The sequence below is a fragment of the Antechinus flavipes genome, chromosome 5 (assembly GCF_016432865.1).
Source record: "Antechinus flavipes isolate AdamAnt ecotype Samford, QLD, Australia chromosome 5, AdamAnt_v2, whole genome shotgun sequence".
Taxonomy (NCBI): Eukaryota; Metazoa; Chordata; class Mammalia; order Dasyuromorphia; family Dasyuridae; genus Antechinus; species Antechinus flavipes.
This window is the reverse complement of record NC_067402.1, coordinates 102,075,706-102,098,939: the sequence shown is the minus strand read 5'-3', so window position 1 is coordinate 102,098,939 and position 23,234 is coordinate 102,075,706. Positions and strand designations below refer to the sequence as shown.

General features: G+C 36.0%; 1 protein-coding gene across 3 annotated transcripts; it reads right to left on the bottom strand.

Moving 5' to 3' along the window:
* Positions 1-4,927: 4,927 nt before the first annotated feature.
* On the bottom strand, positions 4,928-22,659 carry MRPS33 (mitochondrial ribosomal protein S33). Of its 3 annotated transcripts, XM_052000660.1 has the most exons (4): positions 21,735-21,840; positions 18,283-18,464; positions 10,899-11,141; positions 4,928-5,348 (listed from the first exon to the last, which is right to left on the bottom strand). In XM_052000660.1, exons 2-4 carry the CDS (start codon positions 18,285-18,287, stop codon positions 5,246-5,248), a joined length of 351 nt encoding a protein of 116 aa, XP_051856620.1. In that variant the 5' UTR covers positions 18,288-18,464; positions 21,735-21,840; the 3' UTR covers positions 4,928-5,245. The 3 variants fall into 3 exon arrangements, with proteins under 3 accessions (XP_051856620.1, XP_051856619.1, XP_051856621.1); XM_052000659.1 differs by lacking the exons at positions 18,283-18,464; positions 21,735-21,840 and adding an exon at positions 22,512-22,659; XM_052000661.1 differs by lacking the exon at positions 18,283-18,464 and having other exon boundaries at positions 21,735-21,833.
* Between the last annotated feature and the right edge of the window lie 575 nt (positions 22,660-23,234).

Genomic DNA, 23,234 nt, shown 5'->3' with positions numbered 1-23,234 from the left:
AAGATACACTCCTTTTGATCTGGAAATTATTAAAGATTTAAAAAAGGATTGCACTCTTTATGGGGCTACATCATCTTAATGCTAAGATGATAGTAGAGAGTTTGGTTTATGAAATCTTAATCCCTAGTGATTGGAAATCCATAGCAAGGACATGTTTAGAGTCTGGACAAAACTTGTTGTGGCTTTTGGAGTATAGTGAATTATGTAGGATACGAGCCCAATGAAATAGGCAAACTGGAGTTAATATACAAATCACCTTTGATCAACTAGCAGGTTAAGGTCAGTATGCAGACACTTCAGTACAGATTAATTATCCTATAGTAGCATATGAGCAAATTGCTGCTGCTGCAAATAAAGCATGGGAGTTTATCCCAGGTAAACAGGATAAAGGAGAGGCCTCAACAAAAATAGAGCAAGGTCCCAATGAACCCTTTGCTGATTTTGTGGGATGTCTGTAGATAGCTATCACAAGAACCATTGGAGAAAATTCAGCAATAGGCATAATGATCAGACAACTCACTAAAAAAAATGCTAATGACGTTTGTAGAACAATTATGTGGGGACTACAAAAGGATGCTCCTTTAGAGGAGATCATATGCTGTGCCACAGTAGCACAAAAGCCTTTTATATCCAGACATGATAAGACTGAAACCGGACTTTAAAAATCTGCAGGAATCATTGAATTCTCTAACATATAATGAGACTATAGCAGGACTTCAAAACTTGCAGGAATCATTGGATTCTCTGACACAAAAAGTAATGAACATTAGATTGGTTTTGGACTATTTCTAGTATTTATGGACATGTAAAATTCCTCATGTTGATTCATGTTGTTTGTTATGTAATTATGTATAACGTATGTTGATGGATTTATGTATACCTCTTTCAAGTGAGACCTTTTGGAAACCCGCTAATCTGGTTTGATTCCCCATTTTCCTTTGGTTTTCATCTCCCTTCCTGAGATGTCAGGGCAGGAGTGATCACCTCCTTTTTTGTTTTTTCATCCCTTTTTTGAGTATCAGGGAAGGCATGATCACCTCCTTTTTTGGGGTTCTCACTTCCTTGAGAAGTCAGGGAGGGTGTGACCACTTTATGTTCTAAAACAAAAGCGGGAGATGTTATGGGCCAGAACTCTGAATTTGAAACAAGGTTTCTTACAAGGTATTAAGTCAATGGAATTGATAAAGACAATGGTTACCTAATTTAGCATGATGCTTAATATTAATAGTTCTCTAGTTTAGTACATGTACTTAGTACTTAATATAATTCTACAAGATTCACACCTATGATAAGAGAACATATAAGCTAGGACAAATTCAGCCAAAGTTAGAGCCAAAGAAGACAAGCAGACTGGAGGCGGGAGCTCAAGCTCTCAGAGCCAAGGAGAGAGATTCATTCCATCTTGGGTCAGGCTCCTGGTGGCAGGCTCTCCTCCTTCACTTCCCCCACTGAGACTAAGCCTGGTCTGAAAGGTTCTTCACAAAGCTGCCCAGCCCCAGGCAAGGAGATAATAAAGAATTTGGACTTTGGACTTTTAACACTTGGCTATTCTGATGGTGATTAATCTACTGAAACAAAGGCTGCTCCAAGACCTCCAGAAAAACCATCAAAAACATCATAGATTCCCTTATCCCTCTTCATTAGAATTTGTTTCTTATATCTTCATAATTTCACTCTTAAGAACTTCCCAACCATTCCTCCAATCTTACTTTCCTCAAAGAATTTCTATCACTATAGAATTTCTACCCTATGTCTCCTTCCTCCGAATCCTTTGAAATCAAATCTTCTAAAATCTAGTTAATATTGAATTATTTCTATTTTCCCTATGAAAAATTTTAAGGAGTGTAATTTTCAACCCAACAAACCAATTCTCACTTGTTAGAAAGATTTGGTTCTAGGCTACAATTAACCTTGTTGCTTCTTCCACTTTTTAAAAAATAAAATTTTTATTAAGGCAAGTCAAAGGGTAAATTTTTTTTTTTTAACATTCAGTAGACATTGAGATGTGATTTCAATCATTTCAAAAGCAAACAGAATTTAATATGAAGGCAGAGTAGTAAAATATGGTATTTGGACTGTTTCCCCTTGAAGATGTCTAAAAAAAGTCAGTGTTTACCTAAATATACCTGAATGCCAACAGCTAAGGGACAGTAAAAGGTAATAATGAATAAGGGAAAATACAGACCAAAAATACAAATTATTTTCTCAGAAGTACTTATCCACTGACAAGGCTAAAAGCATTTTTTTTTTTAATGAAGATAATATGATCTAGCATAATTAGATATAAACCTATTATTAAGCTACACAAATAATTACAAAGACTTATATGTTCAAATGTTACATGAAAGTACATGAAGTGCTAATGCAAAGCTATGTTGTTCATCCTTAAGAACTTTCAGAAAACAATCCCTTAATGTGAACATTAGCCACAGATCCATCCGTGGCCTTTTGTCAGTCAATAAACATTTAGGTCCCTCTGTTTGCTAATGCTAAGTACTGGAAAGCTAAACTGTGCTAAGCTTTTTTCTTGGGTTATTTCATCTACTTCCACAACTTCAATGGTTACTTAAGTGTATGATTCCCAAATTTATAATTCTTTCTCTGACCTCTTTCCCGAGTTTTAGATTTATATTCCTAACTATTCCCATGGATATCTCATTGGTATCTTCAATTTTGTGCTCAGTACCTGTCACATATTAAGTACCTAATAAATGATTGTTGACTTAAAACTCTCCTCCTCTCTCCCCTCTCCCCCATTCCCCTTGTTTGGATCAAGGTTCAACACTGGGGCTACTTCCTCAAATTATCTTATATTTACCTGTTTACTCTTGTATATCCTAGGAGAATATAGCTTTTTTGAAAATAGAGGCTGATCTTTCATTTTGTATTTTACCACATAGCACATAGTAGGTGAAGGCTTGCTGAACTGAATTACTAATAGAGTGGTACACCCAAGGGCTCTAAACAGAAACTTCGTATTAAGGAGACCTAAAAAAAAAAAACCAAGTAATCAACATAGGTGTTTTTCCACTGGGAATCAGGAATTGGAAAATGAAACAATGTCCTCAAATTTCCCAATGTAGTTATGGCCCTGGGTTATCAACATCATAGTCTATATTTCCTACATAAGATATGCCAAGAGTTGGATTAGATGACTAACAGCTGAAATCCACAGTTGGAAGTATGAGACAAAATGAGCATCTAGCATTTATCCTCTCATATTTTCTCCCTTGATAACTCTTATTGCTAAACTATATTGTGACTACAAACTATAGCCTCAGAGCATAGCTCTTCCCTGTTTGAAAAAAAAAAAATCCAAACATTTACTATCTATCTTTTATGTTCAGCAAATATCAGTTTTAAATACTAAATTAATCCTTCCACTGCACAGGCCTCTATTGCTAGAGCTACTGATTCCCTTTCAAACCAAACCTGCTACTGCCATAAACTGCTTCCTGACCATTTAGGTTTAAAACAAAATTCAGTCTGTTCTAAGGCTCAATATCAGTGGCCCTACACAATGGTTCCCTTTTTGGCCTCTTATCTGAGCAAGCCAGTATTTTCTAACTTTGAATCTTTGTAGCTTATCATTTTCAAAATGTGACTTTGAAGTTATCCACTCTGTTCTCTTCCCTTCCTCCTTAGAGTACTTTCTTCATACTGTTCACTTCTTTCCTACTGGACAACACATATTCAAGAGCATCTTTTTACTTGAACTTGGTCCAGGCTGAAGGCCTATCTCCCAGTTAAATCTCCTTGTCACCTTTAAATCTCCTCAAATAAACAACCAATTCTTTAAGGAAGCTGTCTTTCTTCACATTGGAACTTAATAACAACATCTATATAAGGTTTCTCTGAAAGGTTTATTTTTTCTAACATGACAAATAGGATTCCCACTGCACCAGATATAAGCTTAAAGTCAATCCCGGATTTTGAATTATTCCTGATTATTACCATCATACCACAGGGGAGAATGCATAAGATTTGGAGTCAAGAAACCTGGATTCAGGTTCTTATTCTGCTACTAACTCGCTGAATAATAATGGATAGACAACTTCTCAGAGCCTCAGATTCCTCATCTGTAAAAAGAAGGGATTGGATTAGATGATATTTTAAGGGTTCCTCTGTCTCAAAAATCCTATTGCCACCTTCTACAGTGTTGATTTAAATCAATGCTGGCTTGGGAAACTATAGCAAATAGTATAAATTAATTTTCTTCTTTACTCCCCCTATTAAAACAAAAGTAAAAATGTTATGTATGTTGGAAAAAAACCAGAAACATCCCAGGACAATGCAATATAGAAATGATATCAGAGTATTTCAATAGTTCTAGGAGAACTAGAAGCAAAATTAAAATGGCTCTTACAATTTAATTTAGGACCCACTGCCAAAATATACTTTTAATAGTTGCTCAGTTCTCTGTCTCTCTCTCTCTCTAAATAGATGTGTGTGTGCGTATATATGTAGATATTTATGTATGTGTACCACCCCTTCAATAAATATAATCCTCAGAAGCCATGCTCATCTATTTCCCTAGTTATATTTTTTAGGGCAGCTAGGTGGGAAAGCAGATAAAATCATGGGCCAGGAAGATCTTGATTCAAATCCAGAAACAGGTAGTAGCTGTTTGGCCTTGGACAACTCACAAACTATTTGCTTCAGTTTCCTCAACTGTAAAATGAAGATAATCATACTACCTATTTTCCAGGAAATGCTTAATAAATCCTTTCTTCCCCAAAGACACACAAATATCTTGATGGATAACTCCAAAAAACCTTGTAGACAGACAAGATATAGGCAATGTAGTTCAAAGAAAAATAAAGAAAAGGGGTGAGTGAATGGGCAGTTAGGTGGAGTACATCTGCCTAGGGAACAAAAGATGAATGAGTAGAGGAGAAAAATATGTATACACAAAAGTAGTGGCAAGTTAGGCAAAAGAAACCACAGGATGCTAATTTATTGAGGATTTTTTTTTTTTGCTAGAAAATTAGCAAATACTTACATATCAATAATTTCTTTGAGATTACAACAGGTGACATACACGAAATTATCAAGACCAAAATAACTTTTAGGGCCCAAAATACGTTCAAGAATACAATCCCAATTCAATATAATCCCATTAGGGTACATGGGATGATTCTTGAACCAATAACCATCAATTTAGAAAAGCTATATTATTATTGGATGGGGAAATATAACAAGTATGTGTACTTCTTTCTCATCTCAGTCATTGATTGGTCCAATACTATTTCTTTGAGGATCTTTTCCCTTCTCCTTTGTTTGGTCTGCCTTTTCCACGAAGCTTCTTTAATCTCCTCTGCTCTTCCTTAAAATCTTCATGTTCATCTCTGAGTAAAGAAAAAGAGAATGACTAATCAATGAAATCTAACTTAAAAGGTAAAACACATTCAAAGAGAAACATTCTCTTTAGTGATCTTTGTAGGGTTCAAATATGTGAACACATGTCTATAAGAAATGATGAGCAGGCAGATTTTAGAAAAGTCTGGAAAAGACCGATATGAACTGATGCTGAGTGGAGTGAGCAGAACCAAGAGAACATGATAGCAAGTAACAGAAAGATGATCAACTTTGATGGACTTGGCTCGCCTTAATAATGCAGTGATTCAAGACAATTCCAATAGACCTGGGATGGAAAATGACACCCAGAGAGAGAATGAAGATTTTTTTTTATTATAGCTTTTTATTTACAAGATATATGCATGGGTAATTTTTCAGCATTGACAATTGCAAAACCTTTTGTTCCAATTTTCCCCTCCTTTCCACCCCTTCCCCCAGATGGCAGGTTGATCAATATATGTTAAATATGTTAAAGTATAAGTTAAATACAATATATGTATACATGTCCAAACAGTTATTTTGCTATACTAAAAGAACAGGACTTTGAAATAGTGTACAATTAACATGTGAAGAAAATCAAAAATGCAGGCGGACAAAAATAGAGGGATTGGGAATTCTATGTAGTGGTTCATGTTCATACTTATCTCCCAGAGTTCTTTCACTGGGTGTATCTGGTTCATTTCATTACTGCTCTATTGGAATTGATTTGGTTCATCTCATTGTTGAAGAGGGCCGCGCCCATCAGAATTGATCATATGGTATTGTTGTTGAAGTATATAATGATCTCCTGGTCCTGCTCAAAGAATTAAATATGGATTGAATCATAGTATTTTTGCCTGTTTGGTTTTTTTTTCCTTATACAACATAATATATATGGAAATATATTTAAAAGGATTGTACATATTTAACCCATATCAGATGGCTTATTGTCTTGGAGAGAGGGAAGGTAAGAGAAGGAGGGAGAAAAATTCAGAAGACAAAGTTTTACAAAAATGAATGTTGAAAACTACCTTTACATGTATTTGGGAAAATAAAAAATCATTTTAAAAAGTGAATACATGTAATATAATTTGTAATCCTTAAAGTGATTTTATACACACACACACACACACACACACACACACACACACACACACACACACACACATATATATGCTAGCTCTGATAACAATATGATCATACTTATTAACATTTGATTTTTTTTCAAGGGAGCATGCCCAACTAGGTTTATTGAAAAACGAAGCAGTTCCTAACTTATGAATAGGTTACATTTCAAACGTTCATTGTAAGTGAGTTGTTTAAATTCAGAATGCCTGTTCCCATAGAAACAATGATGTAAACTGTGGTAAGCTTCTAGATTGGTTTAAGATTCTATTTTACTAATGATATACTTGAGGTCTATAACAGTAGCTCTGGACAGCAAATCCTTCATGATCCCTAAAATCCTGGCAAAGGCCAAAAGTCAACTAAGGAAATAAAGGTAGAATCTAGAGGCTTTCTAGAAACTGAAAAATTTCTGTTACAGCATAGGAAGTAAGATTAGACAGCAAGAAAATAGGGAAGAAAATGTACAGGGGGAACCATAGCTACCACAGCACTTGTGGTGGAGGGAACCATCAGGAAATGGCTAAGAAAGAGCATATTGTTTTTGCATCTCAATGACATGTCAAATTTAAAAAATGCTAACGCAAGAATTTTAAACCACAAGAGTTCTAGGGCACAAAGGAGAACATGGGCAGAAAAGGGTGTCAGTGGTGGAAGGGAGCTCTAGTGCCATGGATATTAGGTTCCAAGGGCTGTTCATTAATGTAGATGACCTGTAAGTTGAATGTATGTTCAGGTGAAGAGTTGCTTGTATTCTAAGAACTAAAAAACAACCCTTCAAGAAATGTTTGCTACTTGTTGGGTATGTATTAGAGCAAAACTAAAACTGTTTTGCAAATAATACTAATCTATATTTATTATACTTTTTTATTATATATACTTCCTAGGAGTGGCATTCATTTTGATCCTAACATACAGAAAAATCTCAGCCAGTGGGAACTCTTGGCTTAAGACAGCTGAGAATTTAGACCTTTAAGCATCAAAACTTGTTTATCTTCACCCATTTTTTGAATTAAACCTTACATGCTTTCCAACCTATAAAACAGAGGACATCAAACGTAATTTAACTCTTTCTTAATGATAGTCACCATTATGAACATAAATTATTATAATGTATTATTACAGAATGATGCTATGACTAAAGCCCTATATCCCCTCTACAAAAAGGTCCCCAGACTTTATTGTTAGAGCTGCTTACTTTCCATAGTTTTTCTGTTTATTTTCTTGACATCAAGCTCTTAATAGAGCTCACTTTATTGCTACAGTGTTTAACAATAGCAACTCTTCTTTTCCCTTCTAATTTGCTGATTCTAATCCATTCTGGGCTTAGAAATAAGATAACAATGTTTTTTAGGACTGTATGTAAATAAGGATTCTAAGGAATTTTCTTACATGTGCAATACATCATTTTAATGTATGAACTTTATGATTTATTCATTTATCTTTTCCTCCCCTCCTCCTTCCTCCTTTTCTGCTGTATTCTGTTTAGGTAAAATATGATGAAATTTGATATATACTATTAAAACTTTTTTATATCTAATTTCACTGAGAGTTTTAAAATTAAAATATTATTAGTAATGGATATTTTAGTACCAATACAACAGAAAGGTAAAGGCACATCATACCATAAAATATGAATTAGAATCTTGTCTAGAAGAATGCTATGTTACGCTATCATGATAAAGATGAGTTATTCTTCTTAACCAAGTGAAGTTATAGAAACTTAAGCATTTCATCCTATTGTAGACCTGAAAAAAAAATTTGTTGCCCAACATGTATGTAAAGTTACTGAGACAGTGGCCTTTCTGCAGTCCACTTCAGCTGCTTGAAAGAGTATGAAAGAGAGGGTTACTTCTTTTTCTGCCTCCTAAGTAGCAACTCTCAAAACAAACTGCCCGCTGAGGTGAAATAATTTAATATTGTTGTTTCTTTCTATCTCACCTACTTTCTTATAGTCTAGGTATCCATCTCTGATGTTTATCTAAGGAATTTAGTTCAATTTTTAATATGAAGGTTATAACAAAAACTTTTAGCATTCATATGGGTTAAAATGGAATGGCTCTCAAAAACTGGAAACTGAATGGATGTCCATCAACTGCAGAATGGCTGAATAAATTGTAGTATATGAATGTTATGGAATATTATTATTCTATAAGAAATGACCAACAGGATGATTTCAGAAAGGCCTGGAGAGACCTACATGAATTGATGCTGAGTGAAATGAGCAGGACAAAAAGATCATTATATACTTCAACAACAATACTATATGATGATCAATTCTGATGGGCGTGGCCATCTCCAGCAATGAGATGAACCAAATCAGTTCCAATTGAGCTGTATTGAATTGAACCAGCTACATCCAGCAAAAGAACTCTGGGAGATGACTATGAACCACTACATAGAATTCCCAATTTGTAATGGGCTGAGGTTTGAGTTGATGCACTGAGGTCCCAAGCACATGAGGCTAAATATTAATTGGATCATACTCTATTAATATATAAGCTTGGAGAAAGAATGGCCCTCGCCCACTCTTTGTGCAACTCCTGATGTGTTGTATAGGAAATAACGATTTTGGTGGGTGGAGGCAGGGGAGTGGAAAAGGAAGGGGAAGGAGAGACTTTTTTGCATTACCATTGCGATAGTTTGCTCAGGTCAGATCTCTCTGTTAGCTGGCTTCCTGTCGCAGCTGACCATATTGCTATCCCAATCTTTCTTGCCCATATTGCTATCGCAATCCTTATTCATCTCTTCACTTCAATAAAGACTGAAGATTTTTCCCTTAACCTGAATTTCTGACTCCGGATGATTTTAAATACGCGGTCATTACACCAATCCCTCTTTTTTTGTCCGCCTGCATTTTTGATTTCCTTCACAAGTTAATTGTACACTATTTCAAAGTCTGATTCTTTTTGTACAGCAAAATAACTGTATGGACATGTATACATATATTGTATTTAACATATACTTTAACATATTTAAATGTTGAGTTGGTCAACCTGCCATCTTGGGGAGGAAGGGAGAAGGAGGGGAAAAATTGGAACAAAAGATTTTGCAATTGTCAATGCTGAAAAATTACCCATGCATATATGTTGTAAATAAAAAACTAAAATAATTTTTTAAAAAATGGATTAGCTCTGCAAATTTTAAAATCAATTTCTCCTACTGACAAACAATATATAAAAGAAACCTTACAGCTCTTTCCTTAAATCTCCTTGGCTTTGGTTATCAATATCCTAAATAACTGGGTTCAAATTTTTTTTTTAAGAACTTACATGAGATTACACTGTAATTTAAAATTAAACATAAGAAAATGATGTAGTTTGCCATATAATTGCTGGATTTAATTTTTCTTATCCCAAACAAATGCAAGTTACTTAGGGTAATGGTGGAATATAGTGGCAAAGATAATCCAAAGATTTATGTGATTTTTCATATATCTGGTGATTTTTTCTCCCAGCATATTTACCTTTTAATTCTATTAAAACTATGTTTAAAATAAATTTGTATGGAGTGGAAAAAATCAACTGTCAGCAAAGAGATACATACCCAAAGTATAATGGGCAGTTTGCTAAAAGTTAAAAATATGCTGTGGAAAACAACATGGAAATAATAGATGTGACTTAGTGTATAATATTGTATGAGGGAACAAAATAATTTTGTACTAATATATTAGTGTCTAGCTATCCTGAGTGGCAAATACTATATTCTTTTATTAACTCTCTAATGCATTAGCAGAAACAACATATTTTGTATCTAAATGATATGCCAAATTAAAAAATGCTAACATATGAGTTCTAAAATTAAAGATATCTAATTCCACCTTTCCCCTTGCCTAAATTCCCCTTTCCTTTCCTATATGTTATCTTTCCTATATGTTCTTATACAGACAGGTGTAAGATTCTGTTAAATTTAATTGTTAAGCATAACCCTTAATGGAAATCTGTAGCTTTGTTAGGACAAAATAATCCATCAAAAATGGTACAAAATTAATTAAACTTTCTAAACAGTGCCAGCAAAAGCACTACTATAAAAATGACAGTTTTCCATACTTAACAAATCAGAGGTTTGGGGGGGAAATTCCTTATTGAGTTGAATCTGTTGTCCTACTATTATTTCTGGGTTTTTTTGCACTGTATTGATGCCTGTTTTTCCCATTATCTTTCATGACTCATTAACTATGGATTTTAACTATAAAGTATCTACTGCACAATCTTAGCCAGTTTTATGATACACATATACATAAAACTGGTTTGATTTTCAAAGTTTGCAAACTATATACATATTTTGGAAGAAGTCTCACTTTCTCTCAATTTTAGTTTTAAAAGTATCTAAACACAAAGAGAGGTGTCCTAAAGGAGAAAAAGATTTTCAGCATCTTGCTTATATTCTCATCTATCAGAAATTCTCTTACTACCTTGTTTCTGGTTTTTCATTACCTGTAAAGACCAAAGGAACGAAGTTTCCTCATGAGAAAAAAATAGGTATTGTGAGGGGGATACCAGGCCAAAGTCTCCTTCCTTTTGGCCAAAGGCTGTTCACTAAACATCTTCACCACTTTCATGGACTTTGAATCAGTGGGGCTGGCAACTTCTCCAAATATTCGAGCACTCAGGCGAGCCATTCGCACAGCATATTCTGAAAGGGATGACATCTTAAGAGAAGGCCAGTAAAGATAGCTCCTACACAAACAGAAAAGAATGATAAACATGTTAGTATGAAATATTCTAGGACTACCCAATAAACATCTAGGAAAAAAAAAGATGAAAGAGATGAGTCATGATGAATCATGCAAATTGGCAGAGGAATTGTGCTGGGAATTGAGAAATATTTGTGATCCAATATAACTGATTTCTTTGCACAATACTTTATATTTATGGCTTATGTTATTTTGTATGTGGGGCTGATATAATTAAAATGTTATCTATTACTGCTTTGCTATACTTTTTTTGGGGGGGGGCAATTAACTAGGTTGTGCTTAAATAAGCATTTAGTGCATTCAAGTTATCTTTTTTTTTTTTTTTTTTTAAGTAAGCTTGCTTGGTAGGGAAAATGGAAAAACAGATTACCAGTCACAATTAACACTAATGTATCTTCAGAAAACACCAACGTAAGCAATCTGCAAAATAAATATGCTGACTGACATCTAAAGGTTCAATCTTTGCAGAAAAATAATTATACTGTTGTCTTTCTTATCAGTCCTTTGAACACTGTTCTTCTCAGAGGATTACAAAAGGCTCTGAGAAAGTGCTAATGAATTATGAGGTCATTTAGCCTCTAGGTTACAAGACTGAATTTGACCTGAGTCATTAGGGGTTGAAATTAATTTGAGAAAGGGGTGGTGGAAGGATTAGGGTGGTAGTGGTCCTGTAGTTTTTTCATCAACTTGCTCTAAAAAAGCCATTTAAAAAAAAACTCTTCAAACACAAGATTTTTATTTCCTAAATGGTGACTATTTATTCTCTGAATTTTGATGTGATTATTTCCATTTTGTATATTTTGCTTTTTTCCTACTTAAAATAGGGTATCTAGGTAACATAATATAATGCTGTGCCTGGAGTCAGAAAGACCCAAGTTGAGTTTAAATCTAGCCTCACACATTTACAAACTGTGAGATTGTGGACAAGTCACTTCACTCTTTGTTCCTCATCGTAAAATGAGCTGGAGAAGGAAATGGGAAACCACTCTAATATCTTTGCCAAGAAAACCCCAAATTGGGTCATGAAAAGTTGCCAACAATTGAACAACCATAATCCTAAAACAGTAATACTTTATATGTTGGTTTATGTCTCTAAAGATCTCAGCATTTCTGAAAGAAAATGATTCTTATAACATTTTGAGCAAGTAGATAAAAAAAAAAAAAACCCTAGAAACTAAATAATGGTTACATAAAGGCTTGCAGCAACGTAGACAACATATCCCAAGTTATCTACCATTATGACTGAAATAGCATTATCAGATCAAAAGCTGGCAAAAGCAGACAGGTATCCTTGGCATAAAGGTATAAAGCTATATGATGTGAAATTTTAGTAGAGAATTATTCACAACACATTAATTTATCTGTCACAGTGCTAATAATCTAGAATACTTTAAGCCAGTGTTTCATTCTGGGCTTGGAGATGGTCTGTCCAAGTAAGGATAAATTGTCCTCAAAACAGGAAAAATACAACTTACCCTTGAAAATCAAAGGTGGAAAAAAAGTTACTATAAGAAAAAAAATTCTCTTCAGGCATGAAGTACAATGTGTACATTGCAGTGCCAGAAAACATCACAATCACTTCAGAAGGATAGAAAGCAGGATTTAAACTAGGGGAACCTTTTACAACCCCATTTGAGGGTCAGTAACAGTCTAAGTACTCTGAATAAAATACCAGACTTTAGAAAGTTCTGTACATGTTTCAAGGCTGAATAAATTCACTGCCTCTGACTCCTCATTCCTTACACTTTCAGATTTCAGGCTTCTCTGAAACTATCCTAACTGAACAGAGCCATCTCATGGTCAGCATAGGAAATCTGTTCTCTTTTCTTTCTAGTTCAGAGGGATCATAAATAGCTATTTCCATGTTTTCCTTTTTCACTACTCACAGCTAATTTAATTTTACCTACCTTATATAAAGCTTTCTTTTATGTACACACAAATTATTCCATTTTTTTCCATTCTCTGCTCTTACAACTCTAGTCCCTCCCAAGGGAAATCTTTCTCTATATGAGTCCAAGAGCAACCAATTAAGTATAAAAATACTAGTGATCCCATCTTTAGCAAAGAAAAATAATAATTTTAATGACAATAAAGAGCCAGTGTCATCAGCTTTTAAAGTGCCTAGAAATTTCCTATAGAATCTCCTCACATTTCCTTCTACCTTTGCTATAATCTCCTCATAAATTTTAAAGGCAGAAAGGACAACAGAAACTATGTCATCTAATCCCTTCATTCTTTACAGATGAGAAAGCTGAGATTTGAGGGGGTTAAAGTGATCTGTCCAAGGACAAACAATATTATTAAATGGCAGAACTCAAAAGTGAGTTATCTGCTTCCAAATCCAGCTTAATTTCCACTGTGCCAATTAAAACTGCTTTTCTGCAACTGTTAGCATTAAAAATAAATTATACTTCCCCCAAATCCAATGTTGTTCAATTTATTGATAGTGTTTTGTGTAATGCCCTAATAATGCAATTCTGTTGTCTAAATTTTTCACTGTGAATATAGTCTTTCAGTCTATTATGTGTTTAAAAGGACAACTCAATATTTCTAATAATGCTTTCATGGAAAAAAAATGCATTTGAATCAGAAACTGCTGACCTGAATAAATTTTACAATTATTATAAGCTGAGAAAATGTTTGGTTATTATATACACACACACTGCTTCCCTCTTCTCCCCCATGGTGGATATCCAGACATCTATTTCCATAGATACATATGTCCCCAAGATATATGCTTTCTTTCCAATCAGGTACAATGCCTGGAACATAATAAGAACTGTAAACGAATTTCTTTCTTTTTTACATAAATCACTGTAAATTAGGCAAGATACTATTACTTAGCCCCAAATAAGTATATTAGTATTAACATTATGTACTCAGAGAAGAATAAAAAGTTATTTGAGTGAGAGGGTTCAATTTCACAAATATTTAATGATTACTAAGTGCAAAAATCACATTCTATACCTACAAGGGACATATGTAACACTGGGGGAATATGAGATGGGTCTTAAGTTTACATATTCATAAAATTAGGGGGTTGAACTAAATGACCTTTGATGTATCTTTTAGCTCTACATTTATAATTTCATATATAGAAGATGTGTATATTATACCTTATAAAGATAATCTGAAGAGGGAGGGGAGTTGTACCATATTAGAAGACCAGAGAAGGCTAAGGCAGAGGTGTTAGGTGAGTTAAACTGCAAGGGAAGATCATGATTCTTAAAGTAGAAGATAGGAGGGTTGGGTCTCCTGAAAAGGATCACTCAAAGTCCAAGTGTTCAAACAAACTAATTAATAAAAAACCTGAAGGTAAATATATTGCAGGGAGATAACAGGAGGGAAGAAGGGTCCCAGGGAGTTTCATGAGTTTCCTACTAAAATTATGCCAACATCTGCCTTTACAACAGAGTACATTCCATGCAAATGCAATACATAGGGTAAGAGATGGATTTGTTGTCAAGGAGCACTGATGGTCTCATATGGCTAGAAGCAGAATGCATGTTAAGGAGAAAAGTGCAATAAGGCTAGAAACATTAGTGCCAGCCAACCTGTGGCGAGTCTTAAGCTAAAAAATTTTTATTTTGTCCTATAAGAGAGAAGGTTGCATGAAAGGCTTTTGAGTAGGTAAGTAACATGTTTAGAACTGGGCCTTTGAAAGAATATTATGTATGTTTAGAAGAATTTCACATGTTTAATCTATATTAGATTGCTTGTTGTCTAGGGTACAGGGAGGTAGGGAAGGAGAGAGAAAAATTTGGAATTCAAGGTTTTGCAGGGGTGAATGCTGAAAACTATCTTTGCATGTATTTTGAAAAATATAAAGCTATTATTATTAAAAAAATAACATTTTGGTTGAGTATAGAATAAACTAGAGGGGAGAAAGAAGGCAGTAGTACAGGTGAGAGAAAATGTGAATCTGAAATAGTGTGATAACTATGTATGTAGAAAAAGAGATAATAGATGGGAGAGATGTATAAAGTAAATCAAAATGACATAGTAGGCAGCTGGAATAAAGGAGGAATCTGACGGGAAAGTGGCCCACTGATTCTAAGCCAAAAGATTACAAAGTTATTTGCATGCTACCTTACAAATATGGTAAATATCTGTAACAAAACTCACTATAATGAAACTGTAAGTTCCCCTCTCCAATATATTTGTATTACAAAAACGAAATCAGAAATAAAGGTTAACAAGAGGAATAGAGAAAAATGATAGTCCCCCCTCCCCAAACCAGCGTCCCTCAAGTGTTAAAAAAAAATATTATTTATGAAACAGAAAGAAATGAAAGATGGTCCTGTCAGTGACTTGACAAGTGACACAGAATATCTTTTCTCAAATGCTATTTAAAAAGTTATGTTCTCTATGATTATTAGTCCCTTAGGCCATCAATCTGTTATCTGTTCAATAGCTTTCAAAATCTCTTATGAGGGCAGGTAGATGGCAGTGGATAGAGCACTAGTCCTCGAGTCAGGAAAACCTTGAGTTCAAATCCAGAATTTATGACCAAAGAAGAACTAAAAAATATTATAAAACCCAAAATGGATAATTTCGATGACATTAAATTAAAAAGATTCTGCCCCCCCAAAAAAATGCAGCCAAGATTAGAAGAGGAAAAAGCTTGAGAAATAATTTTTATAGTCAATGTTTTTAACAAAACTTTCATTTCTAAAATTATATTCATAGAGAATTGGGGCAGCTAGATGGCACAGTGGATAGAGCACTGGCCCTGGAGTCAGGAGGATCTCAGCTCAAATCTGGCTGATGACATTTAATACTAACTAGTTGTGTGATCCTGGGCAAGTCACTTAACCCCAATTGCCCTCCTCCACACCCCACAAATATATAGAGAATTGACTCAAATTTATAAAAATAAAAGTCATCTCCCAATTGATAAATGATCAAATGTGAACACTTTTCAGATGAAGAAATTAAAGTCACCTACAGTCATGAAAAAAAATGCTCTAAATCACTATTAATTAGAAAAATACAAGTTAAGAATTTGAGGTACCATCTTACACCTATCAGACTGGCTAAAATGACAGAAAAGATGATAAACATTGGAGGGGATGTAGAAAAACTGGGACACAAATGCATTATTGGTAGAGTTGTGAACTGATCCAGTCATTCTGGAGAGCAATTTGAAACTATACTCATATAGTATATACTCTTTTAATCCAGCAGTGTCACTACTGAGTCAGTATTCTAAAGAGATCATAAAAGAAGGGAAAAGACCCACATGTACAAAAATGTATATAGCACCTCTTTTTGTGGCGGCAAGAAATTGGAAATTGAGTGGATGCCCATCAGCTGGGGAATGATTGAATAAGTTATGGTATATGAATATACTAAAATATTATTGTTCTATAAGAAATGACGAGCAGGATAATTCAGAAAAGCCTGGAAAGACTTACATGAACCTATGCTAAGTGAAGTGAGCAGAGTTGAAGATTACACACAGTAACAGCATTATGTGATGATCAACTATGATAGACTTAGCTCTTCTCAGCAGTATAGTGATACAAGAGAATTCCAATAGAACTGGGATGGAAAATGCCATCCACATCCAAAGACAGAACTATAAGGATTGAATGTGGGTTGAAGAATACTATTTTCTTTCTTTTTTTTTTTGTTCCCTTTTTCTTTCTTGTGGTTTTTCCCTTTTGTCATGATTTTTCTTTATAACAGGCATAATATGGAAATATGTTTAAAAGGATTATAAACTATATAACCTATATCAGACTGCTTGCTGTCTTGGGGAGAGGGAAGTAAGGGAGAAAAAATTTGGAACTCAAAATCTTACAAAAATGAATGTTGAAAATTATCTTTTTATGTAATTGGCAAAGTAAAATACTATTGAGAAAAAATATTTTTGAAGTACTCAAAAATATATGGTGCTAGGTCCCTGTATCAAACACTATTTGAAGATGATACTCTGTATATGTATCTTTTGTATGTCTCTCTCTCTCTCTCTCTCTCAAAACAAATATCCCTAAAAAACTTTAATGTTTGTCACATATTCAACAGCACAATGCATTCATATTTCTGATAATGATAATGTCATCAATGAGGTTATATTATGTCAAATAGATATCATTTTGACAACAGAAATGCCTTACACATTTCCCAGAATTTCTTTCTCAAAAATGTTGTTTTTAAAAGCAAGGTTTCAATCTCTTTTTCATACAGACTATACTTGTTTCTTTTTTTAAGAGTATTTTGTTTTTCCAAATACATGAAAAAAGTTTTCAACATTCACTTTTGCAAAGCTTCATGTTTCAATTTTTTTTCCTCCCTCACTCAGATTCTCTATCCTCAAAACAGCAAACAATCCAATACAGATTAAATAAGCTCAATTATTCTAAATATATTTCTACATGTCCTGCTGTGCAAGAAAAATCACATCAAAATTCAGGAAAAAAACACAAGAAAGGAAAAAAAAAAAACCAAGCAAACAGATTAACAAACAACAAGGTAAAACTACTATACATTGATCCACATTCAGTATCTATAGTTCCCTCTCTGGACGTGGATGGCACTTTGCATCATAAGTCTATTGGAATTGCTTTGAATCACTGCCTTATTGAAAAGAGCCAAATCTATGACAGTTGATTATCACAATTTTCTTGTTACTGTGTACAATATTCTCTTGGTTCTGCTCACTTCATTCAGCATCTATTCAAGTCGTTCCAGGGTTTTCTGAAATTTGCCTACTTATCATTTAAAAAATTTTTCAAATTTACTTTAATACCTTTTTATTTTCAAAACACATACAAAGAAAGTTTTCAATATTCACCCTTTCAATATTCAATATTCAATATTCACTTTTATGCTCCAATTTTTTCTCCCTTCTTCCCCCACTCTTTCCTCTAAACAGCAAATAATACAATATAGGTTAAACATGTACAATTCTTTGAAGGATATTTCCACAATTATCATGCTGCACAAGAAAAATCAGAACAAAAATACAAAAGAAGCAGGCTGGAGGGAGAGGGAAGGAAGCAAGCAAACAACAAAAAGTTGAAAATACTATATTAGAATCCATATTCAGTCCCTATAGTCCTCTTTCTGGGTGCAGATGGCTCTCTCCATCACAGTCTACTGGAATTGGCTTGAATCACCTCATTGTTGAAGAGAGCCACGTCCATCAGAATTGATCATCGTATAATCTTCTTGTTACCGTGTACAATGATCTATTGGTCCTTCTCATTTCACTCAGCGTCAGTTCATATAAATCTCTTCAGGTCTCTGAAATCATCCTGCTGGTCATTTCTTGTAGAGGGTCACAGTCAGTGGGGAAACTCTGGGTAAGAAATAAGACCATTCAGCCCAGAGGGAACCTGTTAACAATGTCTGGTTCAGTTCCCCATCTCCCCTTGGGGTGTCTCACCCTTCCTGAGAAGTCAGGGGGCAGTGACAACCTGTGTTGAGATGTAGCTGAGTGATATCAGGATCATATGGCAAACTACGTATGATAGCAAGTTGTTTATGTGGTCCCACATGCACAGTGTTGTTTTTGTTACATTATATAAAGGGGAAGGTCCCTGTAATAAATGGACTCCATTTTTCCACCATCCTTGGAAGTCTTGCCTCATCACATCTCCACTAGGAAGGGATATTTTAGTCACCCCATTTGGGGACTGTAGAAAGGAATGGTACGTTTTGCCACCCCAACTTGGGGGCTCTAGAAAGTAGGACACAACAGTTTCTTACAGAACAATAATATTCTATAACATTTATATACCATAACTTATTCAGCCATTCTCCAACTGATGGGCATCCACTCAGTTTCCAGTTCCTTGTCACCACAAAAAGGGCTGCTACAAACATTTTTGCACATGGGGGTCCTTTCCCTTTTTTAATTATCTCTTTGATATACAAACCCAGTAGAGACACTGCTGGATAAAAAGGCATGAACAGTTTGATAGCCCTTTGGGCATAGTTCCAAACTGCTCTTCAGAATGGCTGGATCAGTTCATAATTCTACCAACAATGCATTAGTGTCTCAGTTTTCCCATATCCCCTTCAAAATTTATCATTTAGCTTTTCCTGTCATTTTAGCCAATCTGAGAGATGTGTAGTGGTATCTCAGAATTGTCTTAATTTGCATTTCTCTAATCAATAGTGATTTAGAGCATTTTTTCATGACTAGAAATGGTTTTAATTTCTTCATCTGAAAACTTCCTATCCTTTGACCATTTATCAACTGGAGAATGGCTTGTATTCTTATAAACTTGCTGCTCATCATTTCTTACAGAATATTCAATACAAAGTTTTGCAAGGATCAATGTTGAAAACTATCTTTGCATATACTTTGAAAAATAAAAAAGCTATTATTAAAAAAAAAGAATAATACATTATATTCAAATACTATAACTTTAGCCATTCCCCAACTGATGAGCATCTACTCACTTTCCAGTTCCTTGCCTCTGTAAAGAGAGCTGCTTTAACTATTTTTGCATATGTGTGTCCTTTTTCCTTTTTTATGATTTCTTTGGGATACAATCCCAGTAGAGGAACTGCTAAATCAAAGGATATACACAGTTTTATAGCTCTTTAGACATAGCTCTAAATTACTCTCCAGAATGGGTGGATCATTTCACAATTTCATCAACAATGCCTTAGTGTCCAGTTTTCCCATATCTTCTCCAACTTTTATCATTGTTTTTTCCTGTCAGGAGATGATATTCTCTATAGAAAATGAAGTTATTATTACAGCTTTTGTTAAGCCTAAGAAATCCAGTATTTTTTACTTTACTTCATATTCAATCTATTGTACTAAGGTAATTAGAATAAATCATAAACCAGACTCCAAGAGACAGAAATTTTTAAAAGTATATATAGTGCACAGAAAAATAATCTGAAGGAAATTTTTTTTATGACTGATAATGATTAACCAATTTTACTGAGTAATAGAAAAACAAGAGACAGTGAATATGATTCCAAAAAAAGTTGCTCTCAAATTATCCATTATGAGGAATAAATGAAGAACCCTCCTCCTTCCTCTTCCCCCACCTCCAATCATACCCTTACCTGTTCTTCTTGCCTCCATTTTCTTCCCTCTATAATCCATCCTCCACATAACTGCCCCAGTAATGTCAATAAAACACTTATCTGTGCAGGTTCTTTATCAGAATCTTCAAAACTCCCTATTCTTAGATAAAATACAAAATCCTTGGTTTGATATTTTAAATCCCTCCATAATCTAGTCTTTTTTAAGCACCCTGTTTCAATCAAATTAGCCTGTTAGCTATTGACCACCTCCAACTTCCTAACTTTGCCTAAGTGGCCTCCCAGGTCTGCTATGCAGTTCCTCCACCCCTCTACCTGGTAAATTCCCTAACTTTTTTCAAAGTGCAATTTAGTTATTACCTCCTACTTGAGGTTTTTCCTAATCTCTGCCTCCTAAAGTCACTTTGTATTTACATATCTGTAACGGTACCGATTGTAATGCACATTAGATGACAGCTGGGGCTGCTGTATTATTTGACTTTCTATCCCCAAAGCCTAACGCAATGCCTTGTCCATGAATGGTGCTCAACGAATAGCTGTGGTCTTGAATTACTTTTTATTTTTGTATTGTTTGATATTACAGGTTACTATAATGGCAAGAGAGCTACTCCTGAAGTCAGGATGCTGGTTCGATCCTGAGCAAGTGGTCCAAGCTAACTTTCTAAGCCTGGTGCCCGCCCGCACACACTCCTTATGCCTTTATGTATAATAGTTTAAGATTTAATTTCCTAATCATGTCTTTCTCTTCCATTCCTCAATTGAAGATGCTCAGAATGACATTTATGAATCGATAACAATAGCTAATTTTAAGGAGTGTTCATTATGAGAGTGCACTCTCATTTGATTTCTGTAACAGCCCTGGTAAAAGGGGGTTTTTATTACCCCATTTTGCAGATGAAGAAACTGAGGCAAACCGCTCCAGTTTGCCAAGAGTCACGCACAGCATTCCAGACTCCAAGCCAATAATCACACGGCCGGGTGGCGAGCAGAAACGGTGAGCTAGTGATCTGCTGTCGCTTTTTCTGTCTGACCCCCTAGGGCTTCGGCCCGTAGCAGGGGCTCGGCCAGCACACGTGGACTCAATTAGGAATCTCTGGCTAAATGATTACACCAGCTACAAGAAGTAAACTTATTTTTCTCGCGTGGCTTCGGAGCTTCCGAAGTGTTAAGACTGTCACTCTCAAGCCCGACGTTGGGCTTTTTGCTTTCAGCCACCCCGCCAAGGCGGCCATTCATCGTTCCATTTTACACCCAAGGTCACAGGTTCCGCGGGTTCTCGCCCAGATTCCCAGCCCTAGGATATTTGCCGGCTACAGCCCCCATCATCTCCAACGATCACGGGGGCTTTTTTGCCCCTCCCCTCCACCCTCGGGATGGCTTTTTGCACCAGTTCTAGTTTACTCTGGACGCACCTCAGGCGAGTGAGGCAAGTGACATTCTTTTCCTGACTCTAGACTTTGGGCTCGAAGCCGGGAATCGATTTATAATCTTCCCTGACCCCACTAAACCCCCGATTCCAGCAGCTCCCCACTACCCCAATGCGCTAGGAAAAAACACTAACCAATTTAACAGGTCCGGGCCTTCCTCTCTATACGTCACGTCCTCTGGAAGTGGTGCTCCCTCAACTTCCCTCGCCCCTCCCAGTGTTTAGGGCGACGCGTTCGGCCCCGAGGGCGAGAATACGTCAGGCTTCGCGAGAAGAAGAGTCGAAAAGCGGAAGACTCAATCTGGCGAGCTAGAAAGGACGCAGATAAAAATCCCGGAGGGGCGCCCTGCAGGTTTCGGAGGACTGGAGTCGGCGCCTGCGCGAGGAAACAACCACACATAGTCTGACCTCCCGGCTCTCCCGAGTTTCGGACTGGGCAGCCTGGGGTGGCCTTGAGCCGGGGATGAGCCGGGGCCTTTGGGAGGGGGTCGAAATAGTGGCGCTTTCATCACTCTCCCTTTCAGCATCATTAATGGAAATAGCGCTTTGATAGTTGCGCTCATTTGACTCTCACCTCAGCCCCGCGAGGTTGGTTGAGTTGATTGTTCTGACATTCTGAGGTTATTAATCTCCTTTAATAATTTCAGAAACTGAGGCACGGAGAGGTCAAGTGACTGGCTCCTAGTCTCAAGTGGCCCTTGCTCTTTGTCTCTTCTTTCCTCTCTTTCCTCCCCCTCCCCCCTTTTCCCTAGCCGGCCTCTGCGCCGCCGTGGTGATAGATTCTGCGCCTTCTAACTCCTCCTTTCCTTTCTCAATTCCCCCTCCAAGCCACGCTCCCTCCGGGCACTCTTCAGCATCGTCACCGTCCTAGTCATTGCCGCCAACCAAAGTGCTTATTAAAGGCTTACTTACAGCCAGTGCGGGTCCCTCTCCCTCCTTCCGCCTCCCGGCCCCAGCAACATCAATCATCGGTCATTGGCTTGGGAACCGCGTGCGAGCCAATGAGATGGATACCTCGGAGATCCCGCACCCACGGGAAATGTGGATCTTAGAAACGAACAAACGAGCCCCGGACATGAGCCGGATGGTGATTAATAGCTCGAGGAGCTCGGCTGCAGACCCATCCCAAGCTGTCACTTTCTCTGATCCGTTGGCAATTCAGAAAGGGAACTGGATTTGGAATCTGAGGACTGGATTTTGAGCTTTTCTCCTTCCTATTTGGGTGACCTTGGCAGTCACAAGCAAAGGGGTTAGCACCTTTTGCAGTGGCTGAGAGGGGAAGTTGTTTAGCTCGAAGATACTTTTTTCTTACAAGGGCTTTGGTTTTATTTTTTATAAATAGGGAATAGAGAAAATACATTTTTGTTACTAAAACAAATTAAGGATTAGAGCTAGATGATCACTTAGGTCTTTTTCAGCTCTAAATCTTTCCATTATTTAGCCTTTTTTTTTTTTTCTTCTCTCAACCAAAGTCGTCTTCTTTCCATCTCTTCATTCTGGTTAGCATCTTGTGATTGTTTTGTTTCAATAAAGTGTGTGGCAATCATGACCTGGCATCAATCTTTTCTATACAGTTCTCTGTATAATCTTTCTGTACTTACCATAATATTCAGAGAACTTGTTAGGCATGATATC